This window comes from Sciurus carolinensis, chromosome 1, assembly GCF_902686445.1.
Source record: "Sciurus carolinensis chromosome 1, mSciCar1.2, whole genome shotgun sequence".
Taxonomy (NCBI): domain Eukaryota; kingdom Metazoa; phylum Chordata; class Mammalia; order Rodentia; family Sciuridae; genus Sciurus; species Sciurus carolinensis.
Genome location: NC_062213.1, coordinates 68,842,204 through 68,869,345, shown reverse-complemented (window position 1 = coordinate 68,869,345; position 27,142 = coordinate 68,842,204). Strand labels below are relative to the sequence as shown.

Genomic DNA, 27,142 nt, shown 5'->3' with positions numbered 1-27,142 from the left:
AGGATAGCAGCAGGCCATATATTTACTTCATCATTCCAAACATTAAGAAATGACTTCCTTTTCATGTACTTTCTACTTTGCTTCATTTTATTAAAAAGCTATTTAGACAAAAGGGGAAAGGGCTAACTGAACTGTATATACCACCAGAACTATGCCAAAAATTTTATCCTAAAGAAAGAGATTCCCAAAGGGAACCCAGTTCTAGTTCCCAAAGAGAATAAGGAACCAAGGCATCTCCAATCCCTACAAAACTAAACCAAACTCTGGAGGCTGTGGGGCAGATCAGAATCACCTGCGAGCATCTTTTTCAAGTCACTTTTTCTCTGTATAGATTCTAATACATTCTCCTAAAGCTACAAACTCTTCCTATCCCACCATCAGAGACAGTGCCAGAGGGAACCATTGCTGCTGACTCTAACATGCCATGTCCGTCTCAAGAAAACAGAGAAAGCAAGCCTGGGAACCACAGTGCTTCAAGAAAGGATGTGTCTCAAGTGGTAACCAATCCACCATTCACCTGGAATACACAAGGATACAGCACCAGAAGAGGTCACTGTAAATAGTCACAATCTAAAAGAAACCAAACAGGGAAAAATCAAGACCATAATGAGATAATAATGCTTACTATGGGTTATTAAAAATAGCTGCAATAACTGCTAACTGGCTGCATCATCATCATGATGACTTTTGATTACCACTTAGGGTAATAATAAAAACACAGAATTGTGAGAATGTCAACATTTAGAAAAGTCACTAAAAAAAGACACAAAACGATGCTCCCTCTGCCAGCAGAGGGCTCATAACCTGAGTCAATGAAAGCAACAGCCCACTAGGGGTTGTACCATTAATGCAGTAAACTAGAAGCTACATTAACTTGAGTAAGTCAAATTCTTCACTTACCATTTGTTAGTCTATCAAATAGAAAGATATCAAAATTCCAATTTCCAACTTTTTCCAGCATACACTGAAATGAAAACCAAACATTCCTACTGTAATTTAATTTTAATAACATTCTGTATCTTTTGTAGATAGTCCATAGAGAAGTTAATGAAAATGGAAAGTGACTGATTTACTTTAAGAACAACCAAGTATTATTCTTCTTTTGGTTCCAAAAAATGCCCAAAGAAATGAACTCCATTTGAAAAATGAAAACATTATTTTGTTTTTCAATTAATATTCATTAATACAGGTCAGATTAGTCTTTCCATTTACTCCAATAGTCCCACAAATTTTCAAGAATTCTAAGATAATTCAAACGTCTCAGAGGTGTGATTCATATGTTGCATAGTCTAGAAACTAGATTTTTAAAAATCTAGTAAAAATGAATTAAAATGGCTACTGAGTATAATTACTTTACACTGACACTGACTAAGCAAGCATTGTTTTCCATCCTCAGTCTATAGATGGGGAAACAGGTAAAACTTAGCATTAACATGCTCAACTACAAAGTGAAAGAGATGGGATCTTAGATCGGAAGTCTAGTTCTGGAACTCAGGCACCTGACATTAATACTATGCCATACTTAAATTACCTGTTGCTCATGTTTTTATAAACATTCCCAACTTAAGGGATATTTGTTATCTTTATGACGCCTTACAGAGCTATTAACAGAATTTACTACATGAACTTTTATGACGATGTGTACTTTAGCTAACCAAGTAAATCCCATAAAGATCCTAAAAACCAAATATTTTTACCCTTGATTTGATCATTACACAATATATACAGGTATTGAATTATCATACTGTCCTCATGAACATGTACAAATGTGTGTTGATGAAAAAGAAGTATTCAATTTAAAAAATTCTATTTGACAACGTTTTTGGTCTCTGCCAGTAAGGTGGCAATAGTAAAAAATACAAAACACTTCATGAACTTGTGTGTTACCCTTGCACAGGGACGGTGCTAATCTTCTCTGCATCATTCCAATTTTAGTATATGTGCTGCTGAAGGGAGCACTACACCACATACTCTTAACCTGAACATTTTGTGAGCTTTTCCAAGAAAAAGCTTTTATCCTGTTTCCAGAAATTCAGTGTTATATACATTGTGCATAAACTACAAAAGTAACACAAGAGAGTGGTAGTACAGTTTGTTAATTATAATCATACCAATATAAGCAATAATATATAGATCAATATTCTCCTTTTATAAAACAGAGCTTGTAAAATTTTCAAAAATTTAAAGAAAGCATGAGCATTTTCCACTGATTTCTTTCATCAAAGAAGCAAAAGTTCTTCACATTTATGTGATTAAGATGGTACCCCAGCCTAATTTACGAAAATTTACAAAATCTGAAAATAAAAAAGTTTATAAAACTTGGCCTATAAAATATAATTTGAAATAATTAAAATTCAAGATTATTTAAAATTCTCATTTGGTCAAGAGTAAGTTCATTTAACTTCAATCTGAATTATGACATCTCTTCTAAAGTATATAACGATGAAGCAAATAAAGCTCACATTCACTAGGCTTAGTTAAGATATGACTAAATCCTCAAAATCTCTCTCTTTTTGGTACTGGGAATTGAACCTCAAGGTGCTTAACTATCGAGTTACCTCTCTGGTCCCTTCTATTTTTTTATTCAGAGACAAGGGTCTCTCTAAATTGCTGAGGCTGCCTTAGTGTCCTGTGCCACTGAGATTACAGGTGTGTGCCACAACACCCAGCCAAAAATCTGTTGGCTGTAAGATACTATGCAAAATGCATTTGACTGAAAATCATGAAACCTGACTTCCTGTGCTAGGTTACCCCTACCCAGCTATGCTTCCGTTTCCTTATCATAATCTTGAATATTCAGGTAATCTCTTATATTCTTCCCAGCATTAAGATTCAGTATGATCTTATAGTTTAATGTTATATTGACCTACTTATTACTTAATGTTGTAATATATGCAAATATTTGCACTATTTTAGTTATTTCAGAAATTCCCTGTACTTTGCCATCCCTAATGATAAAACAAATAGCTGCTCTGAAGAAAAAAATCAGAAAAATTGGCTCAACTGCTTTTCGCAGAGAGAAAAAGGGATTTATAATTCAGTACTATATGGGGGAAAAAGGCCTCAGCAGATTTGTTAAACAACATGTTTTCTTGAGAAAGCTGTACACACCTTGGCTTGTCCATTATAATCATCATCTAAAATGTTTAGAGAACTGGAAACAGTAGTACCACGGAAAAAGCGTGAGGATCTGAGATACCGCTGGAAACTTAGTAACCGTCTAATATTCCTTGCAGAGACAGACACTTCAATTTCAGATTGAGCTGAAATAAAAGGAGTTAAAGATGAGAAGAGCAACTTGAAATTGTCATTTACAGTACGCCTACTTTCAAGTATTTTTAAAAATTCATTAATCATTATGCCACATTTCTAGGAGAGAAGAGGTATTTTATTTCTGTTTTAAATTGCAAAACTAAGAATGAAAAAGTAAATGGTCAATTCTGGCAGGATTTAGAAACCTAGTAAAGAGTGTCTAGATGACAAAGCAGTCTTTTTCTAATTCACTGGCTCCTCCGTCATCTTATTATGAACTCCACCTCCTTAGCCTAGAAAAGAAGGCTCCATGTTCCAGGTTCTGGCTCTCTCCAGACTCAGGTGTCACCTTCTCTGGGAAGCACACCTGAATGCACTCCCCTTTATCTCACAGAAGCAGGAAACACCTCCTCTGGGTCCAAGAGCTCCCAGTGGATTCATGCATTATAGTACTTCTGACAATACATTATAATTGCTTATTTATCTGTCTTGTCAACAAATGATGAGTTTCAATACAGACAAAACATACCTTTTTTCGTCTCTGTTTTCCCAAGTCAACAAGAATGTCAGTAGGTTATTGTAAAACAGTTTGTATAAATATATATTGTTTTGAAATATCTGATGAGGTTCTCACACACCCAAATAAACCAGAAGTAAAATAATGCACACTATTACATGATCTACTCCCATTTTTCATTCCAGTGAGTCTAAAACACAAAGTATATGAAACAACTGTGGAGTTAACTTTCTGATCTTTATCAATGTAATGTACATAAAACACAACAGAATCAAAATGGTAACATATCAAGTGATTATACTTAAATTAAAATTAGTCTGAGAAAATGAGAGATTAAATTCTGTTAATGCAATGTTTCGAGTGCTTTGCAAAAAGTATCTTACTCAATAACCTCAAAAAAAAGGTATTATCCCTATCCCCTCTGTACACAAGAACACTGATCCTACTAGAAATTCTCTGCTGAACACATTTACCTATCTCCTATATCTCAATTCTTTTTAATTATTTCCAATTCCTTTCCCTATTTGTTTTGCATGCTGTTCTCATTTCTATCCTCCATACCCACTATTTCTAGTGTAGACTATTTTGTGCTCCTTCCCAATGTCTTCATTTCTGAGATATATCTGAAAAATTATTTTTTTGCCATTTCGTGATTCTGAATACGTTTCAACTCCTTCCTTGAGTTCGTGAATTAATGCTTTGTGGTAAATTTTTTGTTTCACTTAGTTTTTAAGTGAGTAGTAGAGAGTGTAGTCCCAATTTTCATCTGTTCTCTGGCAATATTTCCTACCAAATGTTCTTCGATCACTGAGTTCTGCTGTTCTCTTCCACTGTTTTACTTCATTAAATTGTCTGATATGCCGATTTGGTTTTTTTAAAGAGTCATTACTGAAAGGGCTGAGTTTTCCTGAACCTACTCTTTGCCCAAGTTCTCTAAGGGTGTGAAGGGCAGGTGCTGGGAGAAGACAGAGGAGTCCTGTGAACTTCACTACCAAATGGTGCTCTCCTTCTCTGCCAAATAGACAGAATGCTTCTTACGAGTAGGCCAGCGCTGTTTCTCTAAAACAAATCTGGCCCAAGGGAACTACACTTATCCCTACTCGTTCCACATTCTAGATCAGAATCGGTAAGTAAAATATTTACCTTGTATTTCAGGGTGAGTTCTGTGCCTCACCCCACATCTACTTTATAAAAATGTTATTAAGACTTCTTTGTAGTTTAACATATGGTTCATTCTTGAGAATGGCTCATGTGTACCTAAGAATGTGTGTTCTTGCTCCAAATGGATTGTAGTGTTGCTAAAATCCTCCATTTCTTTATTAATCTTTGGTCTTCTTATTCTGCCTGTTATTGAAAATGTGGGAGTATATTCTTCATTATTGTAGAATTTTCCCTTTTTAAAATTCTTGTTTCATGTGTTTTGGAGATATATGGTTATGTGTGTATGCGTTTATAACTGTCACATTTTCTTGCTGGATTGAAAATGTCTTTCTTTGTCTCCCACAGCCTTTTTTACTTAAAGACCATTTTGTCTTTAAGTAAAACAGAACCACTCCCAATCTCCTGATTATGATTTGTATGGTATATCCTTTCACATTCTTTTTATTTCAACCTGTTTGTGCCCTTTTACCTAAAGTGAGCCTCTTCTACACAACAGATTGACTTTGACTTTGCTTGTTCCTTTTGTATTACTACAATAGAATACCCAAGACTGGGTAATATAAAAAGAACAGAAGTTTATCTCCTGTAGTTCTAGAGGCTGGGAAGTCCAAGACTGCAGGAATTAATCTGGTGTGGTAAGGACCTTCTTGCTGCATTGTTCCACAGCGGAAGTAAGGTAAGAGGGCAGACCTCAACCTCTTATCAGGATCCCACTCCAATCTCTTGGTAACATTAATTCACTCATAAAGGCAGAGCCTCAGGGCCCCGTCATCTCTCAAAGGTCCTATCTATCAACACTGGTGCATTGAAGATTTAAGTTTTCAACGCAAGAACTTTTGGGGGACATTCAACCCATATCAAGCTGTGTTTCTTTAAATCTAACCTGTCAATCTCTACCTTTAAAGAGAAAAAAAATTAGTCAATTTACATTTAATACTATTACTAAGAAAGGTTTTACTTTTGCCATTTGTTTTCTGTTTCTTCTAAGTTTTTCATTCCTTAATTTCTCCATTACCACCTTTAAAATTTTTTGTTGATGTTTTTCTAGTTTACCAGTTTGAGTCTGTCTTCTTTCCTGTTCTGTATGATTTTTTTTTTTTATGGTTTTATGTTTTAGATTTAGGTTTTAATTCGTCTGGAATTTATTTCTGCTTAGATGATATGAGATATGGTACCAATTGTATTTCTTCTATCTTTGCAATATTCAACATACTTGCCACAGGCCACATGTGGCTATTGAGCACTTGAAATACCACTGGTCTGAATTGAAATGGATTGTAAGTGTAAAATATACTAAGACTTAGTGTGAAAAATGTGGAAGGCAAAATGTCACATTTACAACATTTGTGTTTATATGTTGAAATGACAATATTTTGGATACACTGGATTAAATGTTATTAAAGTCAGATTTACATATTTCGTTTTACTCTTTTTTTTAAATTTATTTTTATTGTAAACAAATGGGATACATGTTGTTTCTGTTTGTACATGGAGTAACAGCATACCATTTGCATAATCATACATTTACATAGGGTAATGATGTTTGATTCATTCTGTTATTTTTTTCCTTCCCCCCCACCCCTCTCACCCCTCTTTTCTCTATATATAGTCCCTCCTTCCTCCATTCTTGACCCCTCCCACCCCCATTATGTGTCATCATCCGCTTATCAGTGAGATCATTGTCTTTTGGATTTTTGAGATTGGCTTATCTCACTTAGCATGATATTCTCCAATTTCATCCATTTGCCTGCAAATGCCATAATTTTATTATTCTTTATGGCTGAGTAATATTCCATTGTATATATATACCACAGTTTCTTTATCTATTCATCAATTGAAGGACATCTAGGTTGGTTCCACAATCTGGCTATGGTGAATTGAGTAGCTATGAACATTGATGTGGCTGTATCTCTGTAGTATGCTGATTTTAAGTCTTTTGGGTATAGGCCGAGGAGTGGGATAGCTGGGTCAAATGGTGTTTCCATTCCAAGTTTTCTAAGGAATCTCTACCCTGCTTTCCAGAGTAACTGCACTAATTTGCAACCCCACCAGCAATGTATGAGTGTTTCTTTTCCCCCACATCCTCTCCAACACCTATTGTTGCTTGTATTCTTGATAATCGCCATTCTTATTGGGGTGAGATGGAATCTTAGTGTAGTTTTGATTTGCATTTCTCTTATTACTAAAGATGGTGAACATTTTTCATATGTTTGTTGATTGATTGTAGATCTTCTTCTGTGAAGCATCTGTTCATATCCTTAGCCCATTTGTTGATTGGGTTATTTGTATTCATCGTGTAGAGTTTTTTGAGTTCTTTATATATTCTGGAAATTAGTGCTCTATCTGAAGTATGAGTGGCAAAGATATTCTCCCCCTCTGTAGGCTCTCTCTTCGCATTGCTGATAGTTTCCTTTGCTGAGAGAAAGTTATTTAGTTTGAATCTATCACAGTTATTGATTCTTGCTTTTATTTCTTGTGCAAGTTGAAGATTTGGACCTACTTTTTCTTCTATAAGATGCAGGGTCTCCGGTCTGATTTCAAGGTCATTGATCCATTGTGAGTTGATTTTTGTGCAGGGCGAGAGATAGGGGTTTAGTTTCATTCTGTTGCATATGGATTTCCAGTTTTCCCAGCACCACTTGTTGAAGAGGCTATCTTTTCTCCATTGCATATTTTTGGCCCCTTCGTCTAGTATGAGAAAATTGTATTTATTTGGGTTTGTGTCCGTGTCCTCTATTCTGTACCCATTGATCTACCTGTCTATTTTGGTGCCAATACCATGCCGTTTTTGTTACTATTGCTTTGTAGTATAGTTGAAGTTCTGGTATTGCGATACCTCCTCTTTCATTCTTCCTGCTAAGGATTGCATTAGCTATTCTGGGTTTCTTATTCTTCCAGATGAATTTCATGATTGCTTGCTCTATTTCTGTGAGGTATGTCATTGGGATTTTAATTGGAATTGCATTGAATCTGTGTAGCACTTTTGGTAGTATGGCCATTTTGACAATATTAATTCTGCCTATCCAATAACATGGGAGATCTTTCCATCTTCTAAGGTCTTCCTCAATTTCTTTCTTCAATGTTTTGTAGTTTTCATTGTAGAGATCTTTTACCTCTTTGGTTAGATTGATTCCCAAGTATTTTATTTTTATTTTCTGTATGATTTTTAACCATTTTCCTAGTGGTCAACATGGGGATTACAATTAACATTTGAACCTTATAATAAGCTAGTTTGCTTACCAACTTAGTGTCAATGGTAAAACAGACACTCTGCTCCTTTACATCTCTGTCCTCTCCCTCTGTATAGTTATTGCCACAGATTACATATTTAAACATTGTGTGCCTATTAACTTAGACAAGATAATTGTTATATGTATTTGCTTTTTAAATCATATTTGGAAAAAAGGAGTTACAAACCCAAAGTACAATTATACTGGCCTTTATATTTAGCTACATACTTGTCTTTACCAATGCTCTTGATTTGTTCTTATGGCTTTGGGTCACAGCCTAGTATCCTTCCATTTCAGCCTAAAGGACTCCTCCCTGTAGGATTTCCTATAGGACAGGTCTATTAGTAATGGAATCCCCTGTCTTCTATTTTTCTGGAAATGTGTTAATCTCTCCTTTATTCTTTTTCTTAAATATTTTTAATTATAGATGCACATACCTTTATTTTATTTATTTGTATGTGGTGCTGAGGATTGAACCCAGTTCCCCACATGTGCTAGGCAAGCTGTGCCACTGAGCTACAACCCCAGCTCTCTCCTTTATTCATGAACGATAGTTTTACTCAACATAGAATTATTGGTTAACAGTTTGGATTTTCTAAAGATTTTCTGTCATCCCACTGCCTTTGGGCTTCCAAGGTTTCAGATTAGAAACTAGCTGTTGGTCGTATTCAAGATTCCTTTAATGAGGCAAGTTGCTTCTCTCTTGCTGCTTTCATAATTCTCTTACTCTTTGGATTTTAACAATGACAGTATCTCTCAGTTGGATCTCTTTGCATTTATCCTCATCAGAATTCAGTGAGTTTCTTAGATATATATATTCATGTCTTAATCATATTTAGAAAGTTTATGTCTTCAAATATTTTTTCAGCCCCTCTCCTCCTGGGATTGCTTATTAGTGAGCTCTTCCTGATAAGATGATGAGTTCTGCCCTCTTCCCTTGCTTGAGCAAGCTCTCTCTGCCTTCTGCTGTAGACAATGTAGCAAGAAGGTCCTTACCAGATATGGCCCCTTAATCTTGAATTTCCCAGCCTCTAAAACTACAGGAGATCAACTTCTGATCTTTATAAATTACCCAGTCTCAGGTATTGTTTTATAGCAGCATGAAATGAACTAACACACAGTCCATCTGCTATGTAGAAAAGATTCACTTTAAATATAAGGTTCACTTCGATAGTGCCCCATCAGACTCTCGGGTTTTGTTCTTTATCCTACTTTTTTCTTTCTACTTCTCAGAATGAATAATTTCAATTGTCTCATTTAAATTCATTCATCCTTTCTTCTGTCTGCTCAAATTTGCTGTTGATCCCCTCTAGTGAATTCTTCATTTTTAGTTATTATACTTTTCACCTCCAGAATTTGTTTGGTTCCTTTTTATAATTTATTGAGATGCTCATTTTGTTCGCACATTGTTTTCCTAACTTCTTTTACTTCTTTGTCCATTGATTCATTTAGCTTCATTAAAGGTACATTTGATTCTTTAACTAATAATTCTAATGCATGGGCCTTCTCTAGGAAGGTTTCTATCAAGTTCTTCTCCCACCCACCATTTGTATGTTTTGTAGTTTCATTGAAATTGTTCGACTGAGATCTGTTCATTCTAAGTCTTTATTCTGGGGAAGCTCTGAAAACACTTATTTCATTTCTCCAGGATTATTTATTTTTTGCCTGTTGTAGACTAAAGCCATCCATTTTATGACTTCAAATTGCTTTGATTGTCTATTTGCTTTTGTCTACTGCTTAAACTAAAGTTTCCATTCAATTATTTCTCCGCAGATTTTCTTAAATGGCAGACTCCAAAAAGAAGGTGGGTAGGTAGGGAGGTAGGGAGATAGATGTTACTGGGGAAGCTGCTGCACCAAAAGAGCTTAAAACAAAGAAAACATCTGTACCTGCCCCCTAGGGATTCAACAGGCTGACTAAAACGTGCATCTCCAAATTGATGGAAACAAGGTCCCCACTGCTATACCTGGTTTCAGCCATCTAGACACTCCAGGTTATGTGGGCACAGGGCAGGAATAGGGAGGGGGTAGTCACTAGTTTTCACCATGTGTCCTGTTGCGAAAGATCAGCTGCCTCACCCTTTACCAAGCACTTTGCTGATAATTAAGTTCCAATTGGGGTATAGTGTACTGAAATAGTTTATTCTGGTCAGTTTTCTTTTTCAGTTTCGTGTTTGTTTCAGTGGAAAGACTTCCCCCTTGAGCTTCTTACCCTAACATTTTGAGTGACATCTACCCACTTCCTTTAAACAGTATGTTTTTCCTGGTCTTTCCTGGAATTAGCCACCCCAAGTCCTCTCTTCTGTTTAGCCAGGTTTGAGAATGTGGAAAGTTGCCTTGGAGGCCAGAAAACAACTATTGCTAATACTCTGGCACTCTAGATATTTTTCTACTAATTATTTTCTCTCTATATATATTATGTATATGTGTGTGTGACTTTTTTTTCATCCAAGAAAATTCACAGTATTTTTAAAAAACTTAATGGACATCTTTTCATGTAGATGGCTATAGTCAGATGTGACATAATATTTACTAACCATATATTGTTCTAAAGTATGAAGTTACTGTAATTAATCTTTTTGCTGTTAAACTGTCTCTTATTTTTCTTACAAACAATTCTGTAATAAACATCCTTGTAACTAAATAATTGATCCTCTAAGAATAAATTCTCAGAAGTAAAACAAGGGAGCACATTCCAATGGTGTCTGAAATGCAAGCCAAACTGGAATATAAGTTTTCTAAAACAAAATTACAGAAGTTTCCATAATTGTCCTAGAACAGTTTCCAACATATGATCTAAGAAAGGGACATGAACTATAAATCAGATAAAACATGATGAGATCATTTTAGGATTGTTGGAAATTTTTAGTTTTTCATGTTTGCTCCTCTGTCTGTCCCCAACCCCATTTCACTTACCACACACATATACTGTTTCCCTATAGTGGTTAGAAGTAAAATTGTTATAAAAAAAAAAAAAAAAGCTTACAAACATATCTTCTGGAGCAATAAAGAAGGGTAAGGTTGGGAAGGCTGCACCCAGCTTTTCTGTCAACTTGGTTAGAAGGGACCACCACAGAACGAAAGGACGTCAAGATGAATAGTATCTTTTAGGAATATATAAAAGAGAACTCATGAGGAGGCAGAAACAGCAAAGAGTGACTATGAAAATGTAGTGCCCTTTCACTCAGGTAATTACTAAAACACTCACCCTCTGGCAGAGTTACACAAAAATATGACCCTATTACCAATATTCTCATGAGCTCATTCTGTGACATGAGACAAGTCATTATTTATTTCACAGCATAATGCACAATAGATTAAACTTGACTCTTTATTAAAGCTCAGCTTCCATCAAGTTCAGACTATTTAAGTGCCAAGGCTTGTTCTAGTTTACATGGTTACCTACATTCCAATTCAGCTTACAGAGCCAAGAGAGCTCAGTGAATTAATCAAGTTACTATTAACAAGTCATTGGCTTTGCTGGTTCTCTTCTAAAATATCACATTACCTCACTATGTGACCATGAGCAAACTAATCAGCCTCCACCAAAACCAAGTGAACACTATTACTTAATGATCATGGATATTTTGTCCAGGCATCCATCCTTGACTTCACTAAGCCAAACAATGAAATACAGGACAGAAGGTGAAGTTAATTTTTCTTCTCTTGGGTTTCCCTGCTCATATTAGAAAATAGAGAGGAAATACAAGCCCTATGTTAAGGAAACAAAAAGGGATACAGAATCAACACATCCCCTAAACACTCCACAGAGTCTTTCCTATCATTCAAATTGCAAGTCAAAAATTATCACAGATACTCAGTTTTTATACAGGAGGTTTTTACAGAAAGCCTGTGGATCTTGAGATCTGACCACTACTTCCTTTAATGGTCCACAAGAGGGAGCCCTGCAGTCGCTGTATCTGCCACCAAAAAACTATAAAAATCAGTTAAGAAACGTAAAATCCCCATATTTCCCCTCGAATGTATATTCCTTGCTTTACCCCAAAGGCATTTCTCCTGAGATTGCCCCCCTTCTCCCTTGAATATATATCTACTTTCATAAATAAACCTCTATCTATGCCTTTGGGGGTTAAAAAAAAAAAGATATATAAAGTCATCAGTTACAGTTAAAGGATAATGCTTAAAATTTTTCATTTTTTAAAAATCCAAAACTATAAGGTTTTACCCTAGGCTAGGGCAAGGTCATGTTGAATAAATAGAAGATATGAACAAAATAACAGAACAAAAGAGCTGAAGTTAATCTATATTCCAACTTTCCCTTTCTCTTAGTTTCCCTTAAAAAGAACAGGGGCTATATCTGAGTCTATTATTAATATTAAGTAATTACATGTATCCTACATTTTTCAGAAAGTTTTCTTAGATGAATTTTCACACTTAGTATACATGGACAGATGGGGCAAAAGTGAGGTAGGTACCTGGAGTAATGGTCTTAAGTAGAGAAAAGAAGCTTATGCTGATGTGGAAAGGCATGACAGCAGAGTGGGCAAAGTGGGCTTAGGAAGTAGACACATTTGAGTTTGAACCCCAGCTGTCACTAGAGTTTTGTAACATTAAGGAAGCTATTTAAAGTCTATGATCCTCAGTTTCTTCATCTGTAAAACAGGCCTTGAAGGACTGTTGTAGAGATTAAATGAGATAATGCAGGCAATATCTGCACATTTTTTAGCAAGGAAACAAGCATTTAAAATTAATGAATGTAGTTATTATTGTAAACATCAAATATTTTAAAACACATGACATCATACTGTTTAACAAACCAGATTTTTCACAACTGTACAACTTCATCTGAAAACCACTGCATGCATAAGTACTGCAGAAATAACTGCACAATTTAAGATTTCAAACTATGCATATAGTCTCAATACCTTAAAATGAACATATAGTATAAACTTCATTATAAATAAAAAATGAATTATGCATGATCTAAAATTATATCAACATTAATGAGACTAAAACATATATCCAATATTTTTCCCTTAAGCAATTCTTGCAACCTTAAATTGCAGAATTCAATGTCCACTTTGATAAGACTTCATAACAGAAAACTCTCTAAAAAGATTACATGTTGTTAGACATAAGACATTTTTACTCTTCAGAGCTGGTATATACAGTATCTGTACCCCTCTTATGCTCATACTCTGGCCTTTAACTTTAGTTTTTTACTCATTAAATGCTTAATTCCCTTATTGTGGAACTGAGGAAGAAAGGAAACAGGTCTTCATACAGCACTTCCTTCAAAACCTAACATACAAAATAAAGCCTGAAGTTGAATTTCCAATTTCACCAATTCTCCAAAGTACAAGTAGAATTAAACCAGTATTAAATTGTATTAAGATTAAAGTCCAACCCAGATCAGTTTCCTGAATTCTGCTATGAAGTTAAAGAAGATATTTAGAAGACAGAACATGTTATTCTTCCAAATTTAAGACAACGATGAAACAAAAATCCGTGGTTCTCCATTGTAGACATTTCAGAACCACCTAGGTGAGTCCTAAAAAATACACATCTATAGTGCAGAATATTTCATGATTCAAGTCAATAGAGCAGTGTTTAAACTTTACAAGCACCATTTGGCAAGGAGATTGTCACAGACAGGAGGTAGGAACATGGCTCATAGAAAAGACAGGAAAAAGACATGAGGTGATTATTTCCAGTAATAACTCCATGAACTTATTTATGGAAATGGTGTTTTTGAAGCAACCAGATATGATTCAAATAAATGATTGGGAACAAATTAATTTAATAGAAACTCCAAACAAAATATGACCTTAGACTACAATACCACAGCTCAAACTGTAAGCTGGCATGCTCAAGTTTGAATGAGAAACTAAAATTATGAATGACAGACAGCCACATCAGCAGACCAAACAAATAATTGTTGGAAAAAAGCATGTTTGTGAATAGAAAGTAATGACCAAGCGGCACAGTACAAAAACTAAAAGAAAAATAAAACACTTAATAAAGAAAAATGCATGACTGAGGGAAATGCCAAGCAAATAACTTTTATGCCTGAAGTGAAGAAGAGAAGCACTAAAAGCTTCCAAATATAAAGGAAGCTGCCCTCACATGGGAGTTACTACACCCAGTAAAGACTTAGATAATCTAAGTCAATAAAACTTGCTTTAAAGTTCAAGATACACAGAAACAGATGTCCTTTCACAGCATATAACTAACTATGAAACAATCAAGTTCAACACAGCCCTGTTAGGAAGAAAGGAAATAACCCAAAACCAAATGCTCATGAGGAAGTATGGGAAAATTTAGGGCAAATTTTGTGTTTTCATAGTAGGTCATTATAAGAGAGGCAACATGAAACACTTGACTCAGGGGAAAGGCAGCAACCAGACTGAACTTGTTTAACAGTTAATACAGATTATGTTTAAAGAACTATAAACAGAACCCTATAAAATCTAACTGGTAGATGATATACAACTTTAGTCAATTCAAGGCAATAAAAACACATTCAGTCTCCACTATGAGCCAGAAGTCACCAGAGACCTGGAATAAAATGATAAATAAAACTAAAAGCCAAAAGTTAAAAGCTTTTAGGCTACGATGTAAATATCCTGAATGGTTCCCCTGCTGCCCTAGCATGGGGTGGAGTACAGTGCTAAAATGAATAAAGAGCTCAAGATAATGGGCAAAACACATTTACATGGACTGGAACATTACTGTGTGCCAAGAAAAAAAGAAAATGGAAAAATCTACATTTGTGTGGATGTGAAAAAACTGTAAAGAAACATATTCCTTGTATTACATCTTGTCAGACATTGGCAGAGACTGTGCCCTCTGGTCTGGATGACGTCAATGAGCTTTGGCAAATTCCATGCAGAGAACTGTCAAGCTGACAACTTCCATTACTATTTAATAAGCATGCCAGAATCTCTTTCTAAGTGGGCATGTGGAATGGGATTATAATAATTCTTTTATATTTAAAGATATTAGAATTTGTTATTATATAAGCTCAAGATAAAGTGTAACTAAAAGAATTCTAAATTTAGAGCAAACAAGAAATAAATTTTTGACAAAAAAATTAACATGAAATTCATTTTGTTATGTTAACTTAATTTAAGACTCAAAATACTTTATTTTAAAAGAACAGTTAAATAGTCAACCAAACAGAGAAAAATCTTTGTAGGAATATTTGGGACTTTTACTTGAGCCCACTCAATGTAAGTAATTTATTCAAAAGAAGAAAACAGAAATGAGTGAATTTCTTGCTTTACTTTAGCCTAGTAAATGTAAGCCACTTAGTCTAAAGAAGAAAGGAGAAACGAGCGAATCCCTTGGTTCTCTTTAGAGTTGTGTGAAAGTAGAAACTTGAGAAAGCTCAGTGAGGGAGGCTGCCACAGTATGCAACCACACCAAGGCGCACAGGAGCCCTCTGTGGGGAGCTACAAGCTCTAGACAACTTTTGGGGTAAACCCCTGTGCTGTCAGCCCAGCACTCTGTCTCTCTTGCTTTCTCTCCAATCGACTTCCTTCTTTCTCCCTCCTTCTTCTCTCCCCTCATCACCTTTTCCTCCCAATTTATTAGTTTACATATTGCTCACCATTAGTAGGTGCCTCAAACCTAAAAAGAATTTTCCCAAATTATGGCTGAGACTAAATTAAGGGCCATCAAGAATAAGTTTATTCCGGGGAACTAAACTGATCAAATTATACTGTTAGTGTGTGTGCATATACAAATATGAATTCTACTATTCTGTGTAAATACATAATACCAATTTTAAAAAGGGGATGGGGAAGAATACATTTATTAAATTCAGGAGGACAAGAAATCTGCACCTTAGTGGTGAGAATACCCTGAGACAGGGCTGGTATAAGGGGTAGGGATCTTCGAAACATGAGATAAGAGTTTAAAAGTTTCTCTTTGGGTCTTGAGAAGTATTAATGCCAACATTTTCAGTTTAAATATTTATCAGAAACTAATCAAGTTTCTCACACAAAAACTACACCACTAAGTCCATCCAACACTTATTTTTAAAAAGGCATATAAAATCATCATACACTTGGAAGAGTCAGAGATACTTTATTTGCTGTTAATCCTGTAGTACTCATTGAATTTGGGAAGTCTGTTGAAGGATTCTATGCAGAGCTTTGGGGGACAGACTACAGGAAAAGAGGTTAAGTGAAGCATCAATCTCAGCTTTTTGTTTCCTAAGCAAGTCATCACAGACTAGCACAGTATAAATACTTATGGATTACTTGTGACACTTTTCCCACTGCATCAGAGTCTGTCTTTTCTGTCCTATAAGTAATCACAGTCCAATAAAATTTTTTGACTAATGTGAGCATCTAAAAATTTTAACAGTATCTTTAACAAGCCAAGAGCGTCCAAATGCTTTAACAAAAACTACTCATATAATTCCCATGGATATGTGTGTTCTGTTTAAATCATAAAACAGAACACTCCAAGAAAAAAACATTACTTTGAGACAATACTCCAAGGAATGTTTCTGGCCATCCTAAAATAATGTCAACAATGACTTCCTTGTGTGAAAAATCCCTTTCTCAAACTCCTAGCTATGTAAATATGTATAATAAATATTATCTTTCATGCTATAATAGAAAAGTCATAATACATAAAAATACAAACAGGTTAAAGAATACTTCAGAAAACCTCTGGAGTGAGAGTCATCTGGGGAAATTTTTATTTAAAATTTTATTTTAGCATGAAGAAAATACTTAAAACCTCTCTCTCTCTCTCTCTCTCTCACATACACACAAACACACAAACACACAAGTTAGTTAAAAATAAGGGCTTTCCTATGACAGATTCAATCTCAGAAAAGACAACTTAAAAATTATAGAATATATTAATTAAAGCAGACTCATTGTGACAAAGCTACCAAACTAATGCTGACTGCCGATTTATACCAGATCCTTGAGAAATACATCTTGGCAAAGAAGATTCATGTTCATTAAAATCCCTCCACCCTCTACAACCATGAATACAAACAAGTTTGAAAGTATCTTTCCAAAGTTTGAACTCTTATGTTTTTTTATAAACCAAGGGACTGGTTTAATATCAATTAACAAACATGTAATCTCAATATAAACCCATGATTTTTATGTGACTAATTTCATATCACACTTTTAAACGTTTTTACAGAATATTTCAAAATACAAAAAGTTGCACAAATAGAAATAGTACAAAAAGAACTCTTTACTGAAATTTTCCATTGCTAATGTCTGCTTTATCATTACCTGTGTGTGTAGACCTAATTCTTTTTTCTGAACATTAAGGTCCTTTATTATTTATATAAACATTCTGGTCCTTTATTCCTACAAACTTCAGTGAATAACACCATTTAAATTAATTTAACACATTTTTCTATTATAAACAAGGTCAATGTGAATGGTGTTGCATAGACTTCAACATTTATATAGGATTATTTCCTTTGCATGTATTTCTAATGGTAAAACCAAAGAAAAACAATGTTTAAATTGCTTGGTGCATACTGCCAAACTGTCCTCTCCAGAGTCTCTAAGTGAACTCCTACTACCTGAACCTCAGTTGATTCTTTAATTTACTGTAATACAAATTTGTTTGTTTAGTAGTAAGGCTGATTTTTCTTGTGTTCAGTGTGCTTCTGTGTTCACCTGATTTTCCACTTTTTTGCCCCATTTAAAAAGATACTTCAGCCAAAACTTGCTGAATATTAAGGCCTATGGTAAATCCTATTGAAAAGATAAATGTACAGTACTTCAGAGAATAAGGAATATGACAAAAGACAACCCAAACCATAAAAGCTCATGGCAGAACAAACTATGTAATCCACATGATAAAATTGCTTGCTGTAAACTGTGGGACCTGTAATTTTTCCCTGACAACAAGCTGTCTTGGATCTAGTTGGTTCATTAGAGAATGCATCTCTATGATGTCACCCAAATGTTGTTTATAATACACACACACACACACATATAACTCTTAAAAGAAAAGCTCAATATTGCAGTGAGAATGTCTAATCTCCAGTTAAAGGTAGTAAAGAGGATTATCATGCTCAACATGGAGAAAACCATAATCCAGAAATATGTTAAAACTATTCCAGCACCCAAAAAACCAAATCACCAGTACCTCATAGATACAGAGAAGATATACAAAATTACAGATGAATAATAGTTTTAATGAACACATTAACAGCATACAGTGTCTTTAACCTGTTAATACACATTTCCCCCTGTATCTTAAACTTTCCCTCCCTTGAGAAAGACCTGACCTTGGGTGAGAAGTAGAGGCTGAAGCAAGGAACAGAAATCCTGAAAGTAATGACAGTGGTTAGGAGATTTACCAGAATAATCCCAGACAGTGGTGACAAAGGTCTACATCAAGGAGGATAAGAGATAAGGAGGACAGAGAGGGGATTAAACAGCCGCTATTTTAGAACACAAAAATACATGGTTTTTAATGACAGACTGGATTTAAGCAATAAAAGAACAGAGACAAGATTTTTACAACAGGGAAATTAATAGTAAGTGTAATTAATATTAAGTTTAGGGTAAAAGTGACAAGGTCGCCAGGCCAGATGGTGCATGCCTATAATCCCAGCAGCTTGAGAGGCTGAGGCAAAGGATTGAGAGTTCAAAACCAGCCTTAGCAATTTAGCGAGACCCTGTCTCTAAATAAAAATATAAAAAAGGGTAGGGCATGTGTCTCAGTGGTTAAGCACCTCTGGGTTTAAAAAAAAAAATGAAAAGGTGTACAGAAAAGGTGAGTTGAGGCTTAGTAGGCAGAAAAAATTCTAGTCACAATAAATTTAGATCATTTAGATACAGAATTTTGCCTTCAGAACATTTAGAAACTATTTGGGAAGGGGGTCAGGTATGGGGATTCTATCCTGCAGGCATTTTACTGATGAGCTATATCCCCAATCCTTTTTCCAAAATTTTGAGACAGGGTCTCATTAAATTGCCACAGATGGCCTTGACTTGATCCTCTGGCTTTGGCCTCCCAAAATGCTTGTGCCACTGTACCTGGCCTTCATTTATAAACTATTTTTATTTGGGCATGTATGTAAGTTCTTGTGTCATTGTGAAAAATTAGCATTATTTTAAATTATATATAAATAAGGAAAAGGGCTTATTATGAACTTTTGATTCTTCAGTTCCTCTGCAGATTTTGAGGCCTCCGTACCTCTGAAGGTTTAGCCCATCCTTCAGAGTTGCTCAAGTGAAGGGAACTCTACCAAGACTGAAATTACAAAAGATGAATGGGTATGTGACCTCAATCACAGGTATCCTCATTCCAGGACACTTCACAGGACAGTAGAGAAACAGAACAACCTTGCCACCACAAAAACGATCTTCAACTAGAGTGAGGGGAAATAAAATATTCCTCAGGGAAGAAATCCTGAGGTTCACAGCTGGAAAGAAAAAAGTGACTGTTGGTCATGAAGTCTGAGGCAGCTCAGACTTGCATAAATTCAAGCCTAGGGTTAAATTAAGGACAAGCTTTATAAGTTAATTCCTGCAGAGAACAAGTTCAGACAAAACTGAACAAAGAAGTCAGCAGAAGAAGAGAAAGGTAACAGGTTTTAATCATAGCAGGAGCATGTGCTCAATCCCTGATTAGATCACATTTCACAAAAAAACACTGGATTAAAAAAATGTTTAAGGAATTCTGAGCTGTGTGATAAGCAGATCCTACTATACCAACAGAAAATAATTCACTTTTTCTCTATAAAAAACCCTCCCAATTATATTATATTTTGGATAAAGAGAGATATTCCTGTTTTGTTGTAACTAAGGAACTAATTCTACAAGGATAATTTCTAACTACAACCCAAGTCTTAGATATTTCTCACCTTTGATAAACAGCACAAAATTAGATCATGAAAGCAATGAACTGCTCTTAAAAGTGAGCTGTCTCCACTGTTCTAAGATACCATACTACAAAGTTTCCATGTCAGTAGATCAGGATTCCCAAACCCTTGATCCTCAAGCCTCATACTGCATCGTATTATTTTGAATCACTGTTTGTCATTAAGTTTTACTTATTATCTGGGCATCTTTATCTCCTAAAAGGAATATCTAATCTATTTACCTTTATTACCACCACCAATATATTTAGTTTTATGTCTCTTTTTTTGTCCTTTAGACTCATATTATTTGCTCCTGATTTCCTAAAGATTTAGAAGGTATACAGACTATTTTTGTGTCATTAGATTCTTTTCAATAATTTGATAATTTCTACTTCCCTCTCCCACCAAAACATATATTTCCTATTTCAAACTCCCAACACTTTATAACAATTATATTTCTAAAATCTTCTAATTTTACTAAATTTAGTGAAGATCAGGGGACATACTAGAGACCTCAAATACAACTACACTTTTCCTCATACTAATACCAATATTTGATTTAACTCTTACTGGTTTCCTTATGGTCTATCCTTGTTTATCGCAGTATTTTAAAATATTTTAACTTAAACTTTCTAAGGCATAACACATTCACCTGTATCAAAATTCAAAAGGTTCACAACAAAAAGTTTCTCTTCCCTTCCACATTTTAAAGCCATCCAGTTTCCCTCTCAGAATCAACCAATGTCACCAGCTTCTACTATATTATAGAAACAAACAAACAAACAATATATTGAATCATTCTTGCTCCCTCCACTAAGAAGAAAGTATTATTCTTTTAAGTTGTTGGAATTCCTTTTGATAATAGTTTTAAAATGTTTTCTACTGACATTTACAGTGAAAATATTATACTTGCTTCTAAAAAAAGCTATATTTGCTTTATACAATAACATTGAGTGGTTCCTTTCTTGTAATCTGAAAAGAGTTTTAAAATCTTTGAAAAAGATCTTGAAGAATCTGCTGCATCACTGGCCCTCAGACTTTGAGAAAGAATACTTACTGCAACTTTCTCTAACATGTTGGTTTTGAGGACTCCTTTATACTCTTGAAAATTTTTGTCTACTCCAAATAATTTAGTTTATATGAGAATGATGAGAGATATTTACCATGATAAAAATTAAAATTTTTAATTTTACTACTTAAGTATCTAATTTTTAAAATTTAAAATACATAAAATTTAAAATATATAAATACTTTTTAAAAATAAATATGTAAATGTATAAATATTTGTTACTTGTTTAAAAATAAATTTGTGAATGTGTAAATATTTATTACTTATTTATTTTTATTTTTGTGGCACCAAGGACCCAAACCAGGGCTCCCCTACACACTAGGTGAGTGCTCTACCACTGAACACCATATCTCCAGCACAAATTTTTTTTCTTTTTGACATGGAGTTATTACTATGAATATTTTAATGGCAATTTATAAGTATTGCTTATAATTATAAATTGCTCTACCAATTGAAACTTCACTTTCCACTACTACCAATTATGTATGACAGAAATTTTCTATTTTACCCAACCCAGTTTTAGGAGTTATCTTTAAAAAAAAAAAAAAAAAAAAAATCTGCTAATTTAAGAGATTAAAGTTTTTCATTGTAGCTTTTTCATTATAATTTCTTTGATAAAACTGGTATTAGCTGCTTTTCTAATTTTATACATTAGAAGTATCTCCTTTATTTATTAATATTAGAAAACAATTAGTAAGGCTTTTACAAATTCATGGTAAAATAACATAGCTCTATAAAGTAAACACGTGAGCTAGTGCTGAATCTTAATAATTACTAATCAAATGCAAATTAGAACAGAATGATACTTATAAAGATACTACTTCTGTTTATTTGCTATAAATTTGAGGTCAATCTTATTTACCTTTTAATTTGTTAGTTTTTTCAGATATAGGATTATTAATATAGGATTAATATAGGATTATTAATTAAAAATTAAAATATATTACTTCATTTATAAATAACAATAAGCTCATAACATGTTAATGTAGACAAAATATTTTTAATTAAAAAAAAAAAACCTGTCTTCCAAAAAAAAAAGTTAATGAAAGCTAGGCACAATGGTACATGCCTGTTACTGTTACAGTTCCAGCTACTCTAGAGACTAAGGCAGGAGTATCCACAAAGTTGTTTCTAAGTCAGTCTGGGCAACAGAGAAAGATCTCATCAAAAACAAAAGGTGAGGGAGAGAAGAAAGACACTGTTTTACACTTCTGTAAATCTCTTCAATATCTGGCTATTTTTCATATCTGCTTATAACTATACCGAATATGAGATATCACACATTTTGTAGCCTCAAAAAACTCCACTAGACCTGTGAGAGAGAAATAAGAGTAAGAAAGGCAAATTAACATTTTAGCATTATTACGAAAATAGTTTTAACCTCACAGATGTCCCACAAATCTTGATGACTCCAGACCACATGAGCATTTCTGTTTTCATTTAGCTGAATTATCTGCATTCAAGTTTTGAAAAAATAAACTGCAACGTTCAAGAAAATTTTCTGGATCACATTGCTATTTAAATATAGTTTTAGAATCATGCTAAATAGACTATTTTGATTCCTTAATTTTCTTTACCTCTGTCAGGTTCGTCCCCTATAATTTTGGAGTATGCATCTTACCTCATTTTATCTGTTAAGTTAATTAGCAATTTATTATAAACAATCAACTCAGTATTTAGTAGTTCTATTTTTATTATAATTTTCTAATTCATTAAATTCTGTTTATTATTTTCACTTTCTCTATCTTTTCTTAGGTATCCTTTGTTATTCTTTTTCCTACTTCTTGACTGAACTACTTAGTTGACTTATTTCATTCTTTCTCATTTATAAACATAAATATTTAAAGGTTACAAATTGTCCTTTAAGCTAAATCAGATAGGTTTTCATGAACAGTTTTCAACTGTGTTCTAGCTTTGCTATTAATTTTGAGCTTCAGTGATTCTATTTCCCCTGTCAACTCTATTTCTTTCCCCTTCTATCAGTAAAAGTCTCTAAAACAGTTGTCTGCACTTGCTATCTTTAATTCCTATCTTTCTATTCTCTCATAATTGTATCCACACTTATCTTAGGCTTCCCTACTACCACCTCCACAGAGCTAAATCAATTCTCATTCCTCATCTTATCTGAATTATTGGCATAATTTGGCAAAGTTCATGAATCAAAATTTGATTTTTTCATATCTGGTAAGAATTCAGATTCTTTATTCTCCATAAGGATATCCATGTGACAGCACTATTTAACTTTTACCCAATATATTACCACATTTGTCACAAATACCACAGATGTATGGTTGTGTTTCTGGACTCTATATAAAGTGCCATTATTCCCATTTGTCAATCCTTGAACTAATATCGCCCTGACTTAGTTATTATGTGCTATAATAAATTTTGATATCCAGGAGGAGTAAATCCTATAACATAGCTCTTTTTCTTTATTGTCTGAGTTATTCTTAATTTTTCCATTCTTCTTTTTTTTTTTGCGGTGCTGGGGATCGAACCCAGGGCCTTGTGCTTGCAAGGCAAGCACTCTACCAACTGAGCTATCTCCCCAGCCCAATTTTTCCATTCTTATATATAAGTTTTAGAATCAGCTTGTTGATTCCATTAAAAAACAAATAGTTTTGTTATTGTTTCACTAAACCTCTTTGTCTTATTTCTTACTGATTATTTCAGACCTTTTATTTTCTCAGGCAGCTCACACCTCCTGAGCCTGAACCTGCTCCCTGCTGGGGTGCTGGCCACCCATCATAACCGACATCTTTTAGTTTTCCAGTTCTTGAACAATGATATATGTCTCTATTTAGGACTACCTTGATTTTTCTCTAGAATGTCTTATAGTTTTCTATAAAGTTGTACCAAATTACACTGATTGATTTTTCAATGTTGAACCAACCTTATAATCCTAGAAAAACACAAACTGGGTCAAAATACGTTGGTCTTCCAATATAGTATAGATTTAATTCAATTATGTTATGTAGGATGTTTCAACTATAACCATGAGTGATTTGGTTGCAATTTTCTGTTCTTGCTGTACCTACATCAGACTGTTAATATCAAAATCTTGCTAGCCTTATATAATAATTATGAAGTATGTCGTTTTCCTTCTACTCTGTAGAAGAGTTCGTGGATGAAATTTTAGTTTGACAGTTAATTTGTTTTTCTAGCACAGCTATCTTTTCTTTGTTTTTTAGCATTTTGGTTTCTTCTATAAATGAAGTACAAAAGCACTACCCCACCAACACATCTTTGTAGCCCCCACTATCATCCAGGATGCGGAGGATGAAGTTACTTCTGAAGCCAATGTACCCTATAAACTGTTACCCAAGTTAGAGGACCCAAGAAATAAAGAATATGAAATAGAATCTGCTTCTGCCAATCTCTTAACTACTCTTTTGAAGGTGACTTCTTTCTCTCTCACTACTTTAATATTTTCTCCTTGACTTCAGTTTTTACAATTATACTATATAATAGTATACAATATGCAATATAATACAGCTAGGTGTGTTATAATGCTTCTTAAATCTATGCCTTAATGTCTTTTTTTTTTTTTTTTTTTTTTTGGTACCAGGGATTAAACCCAAGGGCACTTAACCACTAAGCCACAACCCCAGCCCTTTTGTATTTTATTTTGAGACAGGGTCTTGCTAAGTTGCTTAAGGCCTTACTAAGTTGCTGAGGCTGGCTTTGAACTTATGATCCTCCTATCTCAGCCTCCTGAACCCCTGGGATTACAGGCATGCCGAACCACACTCAGTTTATGCCCTAATATCTTTTATCACATTGTAAAGACTTCTAAGTCATCATCTCTTCAAAGAATACTTCTGTGAGATTATCTCTCCTCTCCTTCTAGGACCCAATTTACTTTCTCAACAAATTTTGTGCCAGATTAAAGAAAGAGGATTGAAAAACTTTCAACTGTATTCCCTTTGATAACTGTGGCCTGCATCCTCTCTCCATTAGTCTAAACAAGCTGTGACATGGCTGATCAAGAACATAGAAACATAATGCTGTGCAGGGTTCAGGCCCAGACCTTCAGAAACAAAGTTCCTACACTTCCTTTCTCTTGAAATATTTTCTCTGGGAAAAGGCAGCTCCCAAGTAAGAAGTCTAATTATAGTCAAGGGTGGTGGTACAAGCCTCTAATCCCAGTTAATTGGAAGGATGAGATAGGAAGCTCACTAGGTTCAAGGCTAGCCTGGACAACTTGGTAAGACCAAAATAAAATTTAAACAAGGACTTGGGTTGCAGCTCACTGGTAGAGCACTTGTCTATCATGTGTGAGGTCCTGTGTTCAACCCCCAGTACTATGAAAACAGAAGTCCAATTACACTGAGATTGCCACTTATGGAAAGAGAAATGCTGATAAGTCCCAGAAATTCCAGCCTTCCCAGTGCTGGCACCAGACCTAAAAGTGCTGAAGCCATGCTAAAGGTTTCAGCCCCAGTATATGACATGAAGAGAACCATGGCCCCAGACATATGGACCCAGTGTAGCCATCCCAGTCATTCCCAATTAAAGAGCAAGACATCATACAACACAGGCAAGTCAAATCTGATAGATCCTGAGTGAATTCCTGATTCTCAGAGTCATATGCATAAAAAAGGTGATTGTTTTATGCCAATAAGTTTTGGAGGCATTTATTACTAGTGGACCTCCAAAGAGGTCCCAAGTGTCCATGCATGACCTTAAGAGATGTGCCAAAAATGAAAAGTCCTGATGAATATTTAGCCTGGGACATTTCTCAGGGTTGTGTTTAAGGCTAGCAACCTTAAGGGACAAGTAACATCTCTTTCCCTCATGCAACAGAAAGTATTAGCCATGGATCATCTTATATTTAATGATCGACTGAGACAATTCAAAGCTTGCATTTATTTCTAATGTGTGGGTAGCACATTGGGGTTCCAACCTAAACATGGAGGGTTTACCAGCACCTAACCACCCCATAACCTTGATGGTCTTTAAATACTTGTTTTTGCTTCTCTACCCTTAAGTGTTCATCAAAAGCTCTGTTGTGCTTCTTATCAACTTTTCTCAGAATCAGCACATGATACTCAGTGAAAGAGTGATCTGAAAAGCCAGACTCATTTCTCTGCCTTATTAGTATTTAGATATACTGAATACATGTCTTTTATATTTTATCCAGTTTTTCTCAATTTTTTAGTTAGGGTGTTAATCCAAATTACTTTACCCAACATGACCAAAAGTGGAACTCCTCCAGAAACAGATTAATGCATTTAATATTTAAGGGGTTTAGAAGTTCTGTTTTTTTCCCTTTCCCTTCATTGTGGGACAGACCCACTTAGAATTTTTGCTTCTAAAATATGTATTCTACCAAGATGTTTGAAGATGATGTGCATTTTCAAATAAAATGACAACTCCTTGTCAAACTACTAAAATACCTTTATAAAATATCATTCATTCACACAAAAATAGTTTGTTTAAAGCAGTAAAGACAAACCAGTTATAATGAAAATGACTTCTTAAAAAATTTTTAAAAGAAATGAATGTACTAAAGTAATTTCAGTTAAATTATAAGAGAAGAAAAACTAAAATGGTGTTAATATTTTAATACTCCCTTTTCCGATTAGCAAAAGTTAAGCATTTGTTAACATCCAGAAATGTAGTGTCACTTATGTCCTAAATGCTTTTAAAAATTCCAAACACAATATAGTTTTTTGTTTCTTGTATTCTTTCCACTTGGAAAGTTATATAATATTATGAAGATATAAACTAGTTTAGAAAGTTTGTGAGAAACATTTGTGACTGCTAACACTTACAGTGGAAAATACGAAAATCAATATAAGGATGGGAACCTCTTCTTTCTGATTCAAATCCTGCTCGGCTCCTTACGCGTACATCTCCTGGATAGAATTAAGAGCAGAAGTAAGTTTAGAAGGTTGGCATTTGTGAAGAAGCTCCCACACGCAAAAGAGGCCCATATGGCATCACATCCTAAGAAGCGGCCCATTGGGGCTAAGGCTGTGGCTCAGTGGTAGAGCACTTGCCTCGCATGTATGAGGCACTGGGTTCCATTCTCAGTACCGCATATAAATCAATCAATAAAAAAAGGTTCATCAACAACTAAAAATA

General features: G+C 34.5%; 1 protein-coding gene and 1 non-coding gene across 10 annotated transcripts in view; both read right to left on the bottom strand.

The window, feature by feature from the left end:
* Positions 1-27,142, bottom strand: part of Pde7a (phosphodiesterase 7A) — a 108,274-nt gene that overhangs the window by 28,470 nt on the left and 52,662 nt on the right. For all 9 annotated transcript variants that reach the window (XR_007107145.1, XR_007107146.1, XR_007107147.1 and 6 more), the window contains exons 3-5: positions 26,830-26,913; positions 3,112-3,263; positions 901-964 (exon numbers count right to left, since the gene is read on the bottom strand). Coding sequence is in view for 1 of the 9 variants with exons in the window: in XM_047540775.1 (XP_047396731.1) it covers positions 901-964; positions 3,112-3,263; positions 26,830-26,913 (300 nt within the window). In the remaining 8 variants the exon portion in view is untranslated. The remainder of the gene's footprint in view (positions 1-900; positions 965-3,111; positions 3,264-26,829; positions 26,914-27,142) is intronic.
* On the bottom strand, positions 1,853-1,959 carry LOC124968317 (U6 spliceosomal RNA). The gene has a single exon (XR_007105670.1). It is a non-coding gene; the product is annotated as a U6 spliceosomal RNA (small nuclear RNA).